This window comes from Oncorhynchus nerka, linkage group LG11, assembly GCF_034236695.1.
Source record: "Oncorhynchus nerka isolate Pitt River linkage group LG11, Oner_Uvic_2.0, whole genome shotgun sequence".
NCBI lineage: Eukaryota > Metazoa > Chordata > Actinopteri > Salmoniformes > Salmonidae > Oncorhynchus > Oncorhynchus nerka.
In genome coordinates this window covers 66,687,409-66,697,801 of record NC_088406.1, presented here as the reverse complement: position 1 = coordinate 66,697,801, position 10,393 = coordinate 66,687,409, and the positions used below count along the sequence as shown (strand labels likewise).

The window sequence follows — 10,393 nt, the reverse complement described above, 5'->3', positions numbered from 1 at the left end:
CATCTTGGTGACCAGGTTACAATCTGTATTAAAGGAGAGAGATTGGTCTTTAGGAGGCGTACTTTAGCAGGTTTTTCCTATTTCTTGTGAATTACTGTAATCACAGATTGAGAGAAAGTTGTCCTCCCAGGCTTTTATAAGTACCTCCATAAGGTAGGGTACCAACAGCTCCCTAAATTCGTTATATAACTCTGGAGGGAAGCCATCCTCCCCAGGAGATTTATTAGAAGGTAAATATTTAATGGCCTCCAACAATTCAGACTGAGAACTGTTCACTCAGGCTCTCTCGGTCTTCCTCTGACAGGCATGTGAGGTTGAGAGAGGAGAGAAGAGAGTTGATCTCTGAAAGATCATAGCTTGATTGGGACGTGTCGAGGTCCTCGTCATATTTCTTAAGTATCATTAATTTCAGTAGGGTCGAATGATATCTCATTAGTAAGAGTTTCTATTGCATTAATTGTCCTCTTACTTTCCTCTGCTCTCAGTTGCCATGCCAATACTTGGTGTGCTTTCTCTCCAAACTCGTAGTAATGCTGTTTTGATTTAGTGATGGCCCTCTCAGCTTGATATGTGTTCAGAGTATTATATCTAAATTTTTAATTGACCAAAAGCCTGTATAGATCTTTAGTCGGGCCTCTTTGGTAGGTTCTCTCTAGCGCAGAGATTTCAGATAAAAGGACATTCAGTTCCGCACCGTGTTTTCTCTTCGACCCTTTAGTATAGGAAATGATTTGTCCCCTCAGATAGGCTTTCAATGCATCCCAAAGACTGAAACTGTCAGGAGTGGAGGGTTTGTTTTTCAAAGTAAAAATATTGATCTGCTCTTTGCTGAATGCACAAACTTCAGGAGTGTAGAATATAGTCTCCATCTATATGCTCCATTTACCTTGGTGGGAATGGAGATTGATAATACCAGAGGAGAAGGGTCACGAAGCAATCTAGGGAGATAATCGGTATCTAACACTATGAAACAGTTGGGTTGATAGCGAAAAGTTGTGTGTGTGTGTGAATAAAAACAATAGTCCCTATCCTGTGGGTGCATCGGTCTCCAGATGACTAGTAAATTGAGATCCTTCATGAATGACCAGGTGAGCTTGGTGGCTTTGATAAGAGGTGAGGGTTTATCAGATGACCTGTCAAGAACTGTATCTAAACAAAAATGTAAATCTCCTCCAGCCAGTAGCCATCCTGGTGGTGCTTGAGCAACCTGAAGGAAGACATTCTGAATAAACATATGGTCATCGAAGTCAGGAGCATAAATATTCAATAGACTGAATACATATGCACCAAAACAAACCTGCCTGAGGGATCAGATATGGTGTTGCTGCGTTTACTTATCAAAATTGCAGTTCCTCTTCCTGCTTTGGAGTTAAAAGACGACGCAAAAACTTGTCCTACCCAATCCCTCTTTCATTTATTGTGTAAAAGCAGCAGACTCAAACTAACATTGAAAAACAAGTCACATTATTAAACAAAACAATGTAAATAACCAAGAAACACAAGGAAAAAGTCTCACTTTGTAGACTTTATGTAAATTAGACAAACTTTTATGCCTGTGCGCAGCGCCTCCAAAAATGAATCTATCAGAGTAGTGCACAAAGCTCCCCAGCCAGGCAGTGTTGCATCGCGAGGTGGGATATAGATTCGCATTTCTTTTAGCAGATATGAAACAAAACGACAAAAGTACTTTGAAAACAGCCACCGCAGCATTTTTCTGCTATAAAGCAACTCACATTTGCTCATACTTGACTTTTGACCTATTTTTATTTGCAAATGAGAATGTAATGCTGAATGTAGAGCCCTGCAGATTGACCACCCGCCCAAGTGGCTAGTGAAATAGACATTCGGCTGGTATTAATTGTATGCCCTGCCCAAGACACTTCACGTGATAACTAATAATATGTCAGATAAAGAATGGTTGCAAGATATCCCCTGTGTACATCTCAAGTCACACTGCTATGATTTCTCCCAATTGGGGACAATCCTGTCTGATAAGGTTAGTCAGGAAGTAAAAGCTCTTGTAACATAGTTTGCACATGAAGGGCTTCTCCTTGGTGTGAACGGTCTGGTGCATCTTTACATACAGTGGGGCAAAAAAATATTTAGTCAGCCACCAATTGTGCAAGTTCTACCACTTAAAAAGATGAGGCCTGTAATTTATCATCCGTAGCCGAATCTGTGTCTGTTCTCTCCTGCCGCATCTGGACACCTCCCCGTCCCCCGCAGACCAAATCTATGCCTCTCCCAGGTCTCAGCCAGTCTGTTGTCATAGAGACCAGTCCAGGTGTTGATTCTTGCACAACTGTGTTTCTGGTTATTTAAAATTGTTGTTCCCTAGCCCAGTGTTGAGGACGCTGTCCCATCAACTGACCTCCACTATGTCGCCTCTGATCCTGGCCTGCTCAGTGATGATGTCCAGTGGGACCTTGGCTCCACTGGTTTGGGTCTGGGAATCCAAGATGGCCGCCCAGTCTCCTCTGTTAGCCTCCAGCCAACCACCTGTAGGAGGAGGTTACAAAATAGACTTTACAAACATGGCAGAGAAAACTCTACATATGGAACTTGTGAGTCAATTACCTGGTCAAGTTCATACATTATAAATTGAGGGACTACTATGAGTACTATGCAAACTTGTTAGTTGATTTGATTACCTGACACTTTTTAATGGTTTGAAAATTCAAAAGGCATGGTCCCACACTTCAGACAAAATGAATAAAGACCAGGCGCCGTATCCACAAAGAGTCTCAAAGTAGGAAATTGCCAGCAGCCCTGCATAGGGCTACCAGCCATAACATCATCTGGCTCAGAGGATCTTCCCTTGGCGACGAGACCATTCCCCAAACAATTTAATGAAATGTCATATTGCATTCTGTCGCTGTTGTTCATTCAGCCTGTACTTGATTGAAGTCTTGTTGACCTCCATGACCATGTTCCCCAAGACCCTCCTCACACCCGCATCTGCTCTGGACCCTCCTTCACCAGCAGCACCTCTGGACCCTCCTCCTCCTGGAAGAGAGGTGACACAGATTACACAGACATACACTCCCTCAGATAATAAAACACACTTTCAACATGGAGTGTTTACCCATCCCCACTACTTTTCAGTCCTATACTGTTACAGAACTTTGTTGTTGTTAAACCCATCATGATGGACATAAATATATATATATATATATATATATTTATCTGCTATGATGTCATCATCAGACAAACCTGGCTAAACTATTTTGACGTGTACAGTGGGTGTTTGTTAGTGTGTGGGTATGTGTAGGTATATTTAGTAAGTGTATATTGGTTATGAAGAGCTGTTGTATGTATGCAGAACAGGGTGAGATCAGATGTGATGTATACTAAAGTCTTAGAATAAAAATTACCATTTTGTTTTTAAACATAAACAAGAGTTAATTGCACCATATGAAAACCACATGTCTCTCTGCGTACCTGGCAAACATCTCAGCTTGTATGTTGGCCCACAACCTCGACAAGACGGAGCTGCTCTTCCTCTCTGGGAAAGCCTGCCTGCTCCAAGACCTCTCCATCATGGATGATAACTCCACGGTGTCCCCTCCCAGAGTGCAAAGAACCTTGGCGTGACCCTGGACAACACCCTGTCATTCTCTGCAAACATCAAAGCAGTGACTCGCTCCTACAGGTTCATGCTCTACAACAACCCTACCTCACACAGGAAGTGTCGCAGGTCCTAATCCAGGCTCTTTTCATCTCCCATCTAGACTACTGCAACTCTCTGTTGGGGCGGCAGGGTAGCCTAAAGGTTAGAGCGTTGGACTAGTAACCGGAAGGTTGCAAGTTCAAATCCCCGAGCTGACAAAGTACAAATTAAAGCTGACGGCTGTTCCTAGGCAGTCAATGAAAATAAGAATTGGTTCTTAATTGACTTGCCTAGTTAAATAAAGGTAAAATAAAAAAAATATTAAAAAAGCCCTGCAACTTATCTAGAACGCTGCCCGTTTGGTGTTCAACCTTCCTAAATTCTCCCATTTCACCCCCTCCTCCACACACTCCACTGGCTTCAAATCAAAGCTCACATCCACTATAAGACCAAGGTGCTTGCCTACGGAGCAGCACGGGGATTTGCCCCTCCCTACCTTCAGGCTATGCTCAAACCCTACACCCCAACCAGAGTACTGCCACCTTTGGCCTCTTGGCAGTCCCACGCCTACAGGTAGGTCAACTCTAGCTCAGCCCAGTGAAAGCTCTTCTCGGTCCTGGCAACCCAGGACTTAAATGTATCCCACGTCTTTTCTTACTAGCACTGACTTTGCGGATACCTACTTTATTGAGGGAAAATGTACCCATTACAATGAGTGTCTACTAAATTACTAAAATGTCAAATGTACTATCTCAACTAAACATCTGGATGAATTTGATTAACTATAAAATATTTTTCAGTTTATCAGAAGTAATGAAATAGGAATTTGTGAACATTATATAACCTACACAGTTAAGCATAATATGTAACATACTTTTTAGGCTTAAATATGCCTTATACACGGAGTATTACAAACATTAGGAACACCTTCCTAATATTGAGTTGCAACTAGAGGTCGACCGATTAATCGGAATGGCCGATTAATTAGGGCCGATTTCAAGTTTTCATAACAATCGGAAATCGGTATTCGGTGGGTTAACTGCCTCGTTCAGAGGCAGAACGACAGATTTTTACCTTGGCAGCTCGGGGGATTCAATCTTGCAACCTTACAGTTAACTAGTCCAACGCTCAAACCACCTGCCTCTCACTGCACTCCACGAGGAGACTGCCTATTACGCGAATGCAGTAAGCCAAGGTAAGTTGCTAGCTAGCATTAAACTTATCTTATAAAAAACAATCAATCAATCATAATCACTAGTTAACTACACATGGTTGATGATATTACTAGTTTATCTAGCGTGTCCTGCGTTGCATATAATCAATGCGGTGTGTATCGTTGCTTCAATGTGTACCTAACCATAAACATCAATACCTTTCTTAAAATTAATACACAGAAGTATATATTTTTAAACGTGCATATTTAGCTAAAAGAACACCAGGTTAGCAGGCAATATAAACCAGGTGAAATTGTGTCAATTCTCTTGCATTCATTGCACGCAGAGTCAGTGTATATGCAACAGTTTGGGCCGCCTAATTTGCCAGAATTTTGCGAAATTATGACATAACATTATTTAGATTTATGGATGCCACCCGTTAGATAAAATACAGAACGGTTCCGCATTTCAATAAACGTCTTGTTTTCGAGATGATAGTTTCCGGATTCGACCATATTAATGACCTAAGGCTCGTATTTCTGTGTGTTATCATGTTATAACTAAGTCTATGATTTGATAGAGCAGTCTGACTGAGCGATGGTAGGCACCAGCAGGCTCGTAAGCATTCATTCAAACAGCACTTTAGTGCATTTGCCAGCAGCTGTTTATGACTTCAAGCCTATCAACTCCCGAGATTAGGCTGGTGTAACCGATGTGAAATGGCTAGCTAGTTAGCGGGGTGCGCGCTAATAGCGTTTCAAACGTCACTCGCTCTGAGACTTGGAGTGGTTGTTCCCCTTGCTCTGCATGGGCCGCGGCTTTTGTGGAGCGATGGGTAACGCTGCTTCGGGGGTGGCTGTTGTCATTGTGTTCCTGGTTCCTCGAGCCCAGGTAGGAGCGAGGAGAGGGACGGAAGCTATACTGTTACACTGGCAATACTGAAGTGCCTATAAGAACATCCAATAGTCAAAGGTTAATGAAATACAAATGGTATAGAGAGAAATAGTCCTATAATTCCTATAATAACTACAACCTAAAACTTCTTACCTGGGAATATTGAAGACTCATGTTAAAAGGAACCACCAGCTTTCATTTGTTCTCATGTTCTGCGCAAGGAACTTAAACGTTAGCTTTTTTACATGGCACATATTGCACTTTTACTTTCTTCTCCAACACTTTGTTTTTGCATTATTTAAACCAAATTGAACATGTTTCATTATTTTGTTGAGGCTAAATAGATTTTATTGATGTATTATATTAAGTTAAAATAAGTGTTCATTCAGTATTGTTGTAATTCATTATTACAAATACATTTTTTTATTTTTTTTATTTTAAATCGTCCGATTAATTGGTATTGGCTTTTTTTGGTCCTCCAATAATCGGTATCGGTGTTGAAAAATCATAATCGGTCGACCTCTAGTTGCAACCCCCCCTTTGCCTTCAGAACAGCCTCAATTAATCAGGGCATGGACACTACAAGGTATCAATATTATTTAAAAGGGATGCTGGCCCATGTTGACTACAATGCTTCCCACAGTTGTGTCAAGTTGGTTGGATGTCCTTTTGGTGTCTGACCATTATTAATACGCACTGGAAATTGTTGATCGTGAAAAACCCAACAGTGGTGCAATTCTCAACATAAACCGGTGCGCCTGTCACCTACTACCATAACCCGTTCAAAGGCTCTTAAATGTTGCCCATTCACCCTCTGAATGGCCCACATACACAATCCATGTCTCAATTGTCCCAAGGTTTAAAAATCCTTGTTTAACCCGTCTCCTCCCCTTCATCTACACTGATTGAAGTGGATTTAATAAGTGACATCAATAAGGGATCAAAGTCTTCAGCTAGTCAGTCTGTCACGGAAGAGCAGAGGTTCTTAATGTTTTGTATACTCCGTGTATATCACACTGGATGCAATATTCTACCCAGGAATATTGAACACTGAAATCGGTTACTCTCGTTATTCCAAATGAATCTGTGGGTCTTTTCTGTTGACAACAATTACAATTCATCTGTATTTAATGCAGGGTTTGATCTAAAGTCAGATGGTATCGAGTGGAATGGTGACTTTCTATGTTATAGAGTAGAATGGTTTTTCTCCTGGTGTATCCTGAGGTAGCTTCTCTCTGAGAACCTCTTCCTGCAGTGTGCACAGGCGAACGGCCTTTCTCCCGTGTGGACCTTCAGGTGCCTCTTCAGCTGGTGCTGGCGGGAGAACCTCTTCTCACACTGGGGGCAGCTGTATGGTTTCTCCCCTGTGTGGACCATCTGGTGCCTCTTCAGATCACCAGCCTGGGCGAAGCACATGTAACACTGGGTACAGCTGAAGGGTTTCTCCCCTGTGTGGACCCTCTGGTGGATCTCCACCTTCTGGGGGCAGCTGAAGCCTTTGTTACAGAACATGCAGAGGAACCGTTTCTCTTTACTATTGCCTGATGTTGCTCCCCCTCCCTGAGCCTGGCCTCTAACCCTGTCGATTGAGTTCAAAACCTGATCGAAAAGGACGTGGCCATGTGAATCAGGAGGCCCCATCGACGTAGATACTGGGTCGCGATCCCTGAGCGTGTGTAAAGGTGAGTGGGTGACAAAATGTTGATTTGTCTCTGAACTTCCCCTGTAATCTAAGAAATCTCTGCCCTGTGAGTGTCCGACTCCTAGGCGACTATCTGCATTCCATGTGGGAGGAGCGTGGCCCTCCACTTTCACCTCATCTACCACTATAACCTCCCCTTTCTTATCTAGGCACCCTTCAGAGTATACAGTACTACTGTACTGGTTCCAGTCCCCTCTAGACAGATCAGTCTGTGTCTCTAAACCCAAGGTCATGTCGTCAGGGTCCATCTCTGTAGCGTAAGAACAAGACAGATCAACCCCAGTGTCTAAAGCGTCATCATCACCATGGGAATGAACCGTCCTCTGGCTCTGATGAAATACCGGTAAGTACTCTGAGCCGGGAGCGGGAGCAGGAGGACAGATCAGTGGCACCAGTCTCTCTGGGTCAGATCCTGGGTGTAAGAGCCTGTGTGTTACAGTTGAAGTCTCTGTGTCTGTTTCTGACTTCAGGGTGGCTTTCGGCGGTCCACTGACCTCTGTGATGCTGCGTCGTGTCCTGGGCGGCGCTGGGGCGATGGTGGGGTCCTTTGTGGCTACAGGATGAGCTCCAGTCTGGATGTCGCTTCTTTGCCGTGTTTCCACCTCTCCTTCAGTCTTCTCCAGCTTGACCCCAGGACCTGTAGCCTCTGCATCTGCAGACTGACCAAAATATAGGAGGTTATTACCGTTACATGAGTAGAATTGGATAACAATGTCGTAGGGAAGTCTCACAACACAAGCTCCCCTATGTCAGATAAATTAGGATGCAAGTGAATAGCTGAGTGGAGCCTTTCTGAATTAAACAGGAAACATTTGATTACAAAGTAACTGTAATTTTTTATGCAACACTATTAAACTAACCTCTATCACGATAACGTGCTGGGTTGAGGTTCCACTACCCTCATCAACAGTGATCGGTTGGTCATCTCTCCATGTATGGTGTACCGCTGGCTTCACAAAGCTCCTGTGGCCTCCAGTGAGATTTCCTTCACCTGAGAGTGTGATTGGGGGAAAATAGGTCTTTAGCTACTGTCAATGCTCAACTGTATATTATACACTATTTACAGTTTTAATACTGTCTAGAATTGGCATGGATGTAAGGTAACACTTCTCATTACTTATTGATATACTATTTACAGGTCACTAGATTGTGCCATGCATCACATTGTTTTCACTACGTGAACAGGAAATGCAGCAAAAAAAAAGTTGTTAGAATAAGATAACTAAGTAATCAGGGGAATTATTGTATACTATTCAAAAACTGACCAAGACCCAGTTCTGGGTAACATCTGAACAAATGTGCAGAGGTGAACGGGGCGACAGGCACTGAGCTACATATTTGAATGGAAAAATGTACCTCTTGACATTCCTCTGTATCCGTCGACGATCTTGACACTACTGGGACGACTGACGAGGACGCGCTCTCGTGCCACCTTCAGTTCCAAAAGATGCAGTTTCCTCCGCAATGCCCCGTTTTCTTTCTGGCTTTGAGAAATTTCCAAACGAAACACTGCATAGTCGTCTTCTACGAGTTTACAGATATCTGCCACGGCTGCATTCGCTAGCACCTCCAAGATCGAGGCAATTTGAGTGTGAAAAACCATACAGTTATCCATTGTTAGCACCTAGCTAGCTAGGGTTACCTAGATAACATCTGTCAACCAAGTCCTGTCTCCAACGCGAATTAAACAATACCCGGGGTACGTATGCGATGCTGTGCAGTTAAACGTCATATTTTGAGTCCTATGATGTTAAGAAAAGGTCTAAATAAAAACCGTAAAAACGCTAACGTGGAAATTGTTGTTGGCCACTGTTCATTTCCGTTTAAACTATGATGCCAACCAATAACACCCTCTCTCTTCAGTGTAAAGGGTGTGGCTAAATGAAAAGTTTGTGCGCGCTGCTCTTTGAAATACGGTACTGTTTATGTAAACTACCAGTGTTTCCCAAACCTGGTCCTCGAGTACCCCAACTGTACACATTTTTATTGTAGCCCCGGACAAACACACCCCGTTCAATTTATTGAGGGTTTGATGATTAGTTGACAAGTTGAATCAGGTGTGCTTGTCCAGGGGTACTCGAGGAACAGGGTTGGGAAACACTGCAACAGTAGGAGATACATAACAATAACAGATATAGATGAACGTTTATAGAGGAGCACAAACAAATATCTGATTAGCGGTAACTCCCTACTTACTACCCAGTGACATTGGAAGGGCTATAGGGAAAAGGGCCACAGTAGGGGTTGTTGACAGTTACTGTAGGTCCAACAGAGGAAAGTGGAGGGTGCAATTTGTTTATCATAAAACAAGCAGTCTTTTTTTTTTTAAAGTTGACGTTCCTAAACAGACTTCCCACAGTCACTGACACCTGTCATTCAATGGGCATCACACGTAATGAGTCCAAACTTTTCACAGAAACGGGACATAACTTCCAATATATACAGAAAACGGGAGAACGTCTTAACAGTTTCGCTGCTCTCAAAAGTGATATTTCATAAAACATTATATGCCGCTGGCGAAATCGATACCATAGCCAACATGAGTTACCACTGCTGGGCGATTTTGGAAGTTTGGCGCACATTATTATTCTTTATAATTCATCCACTTGACAGGTGTGGCATATCAAGAAGCGGAGTAGTATTTCTTCCTTCTACGAACTGTCACTCAGTAAAAATCTTAGACATTTTTGCATGTTGCGTTTATATTTTTAGGATATACTGAACAAAAACATAAACGCAACATGCAACAATTTCAAATATTCTACTGAGTTACAGTTTATATTAAATAGATTCATTAGGTCATGTGAAATCTATGGATTTCACATGATATATATATTGGTGACATATTGGTGAATGCCGAATCCTTAAAGACAAACTTATTTAAAAACTTCGTTGGGCCTTATGAAAAGCCTACATTATTTAATAATTTACTTAGGCATTTTTGGCAATAGGATAAGCTTTCAAATGATGCCCACCTGACCCAGATTGCGATCTATAATGAACTGTTTTTGGATTGCGTAAACAGTGATGTGG

At 42.5% G+C, this 10,393-nt stretch overlaps 1 protein-coding gene across 2 annotated transcripts; it reads right to left on the bottom strand.

The window, feature by feature from the left end:
* Nucleotides 1-1,389: 1,389 nt before the first annotated feature.
* Nucleotides 1,390-9,335, bottom strand: LOC115137452 (zinc finger and SCAN domain-containing protein 12-like). 2 transcript variants are annotated; one of them, XM_065024822.1, is made up of 6 exons: nucleotides 8,717-9,335; nucleotides 8,221-8,351; nucleotides 3,442-8,019; nucleotides 2,652-3,006; nucleotides 2,372-2,499; nucleotides 1,390-2,260 (listed from the first exon to the last, which is right to left on the bottom strand). In XM_065024822.1, the coding sequence occupies exons 1-3, from the start codon at nucleotides 8,973-8,975 to the stop codon at nucleotides 6,844-6,846; spliced, it is 1,566 nt and encodes a 521-aa protein (XP_064880894.1). In that variant the 5' UTR covers nucleotides 8,976-9,335; the 3' UTR covers nucleotides 1,390-2,260; nucleotides 2,372-2,499; nucleotides 2,652-3,006; nucleotides 3,442-6,843. The 2 variants fall into 2 exon arrangements, with proteins under 2 accessions (XP_064880894.1, XP_064880893.1); XM_065024821.1 differs by having other exon boundaries at nucleotides 1,390-2,499.
* Between the last annotated feature and the right edge of the window lie 1,058 nt (nucleotides 9,336-10,393).

What these genes read in the sequence shown, in the direction of transcription:
- LOC115137452 (XM_065024821.1), bottom strand. Translation starts at nt 8,975, where the DNA reads ATGGATAACTGTATGGTTTTTCACACTCAAATTGCCTCGATCTTGGAG. An exon ending in ATACAGAGGAATGTCAAGAG is followed by an intron (nt 8,352 to 8,716) that starts GTACATTTTTCC and finishes TCACACTCTCAG; the next exon opens with GTGAAGGAAATCTCACTGGA. An exon ending in AGCACGTTATCGTGATAGAG is followed by an intron (nt 8,020 to 8,220) that starts GTTAGTTTAATA and finishes TATTTTGGTCAG; the next exon opens with TCTGCAGATGCAGAGGCTAC.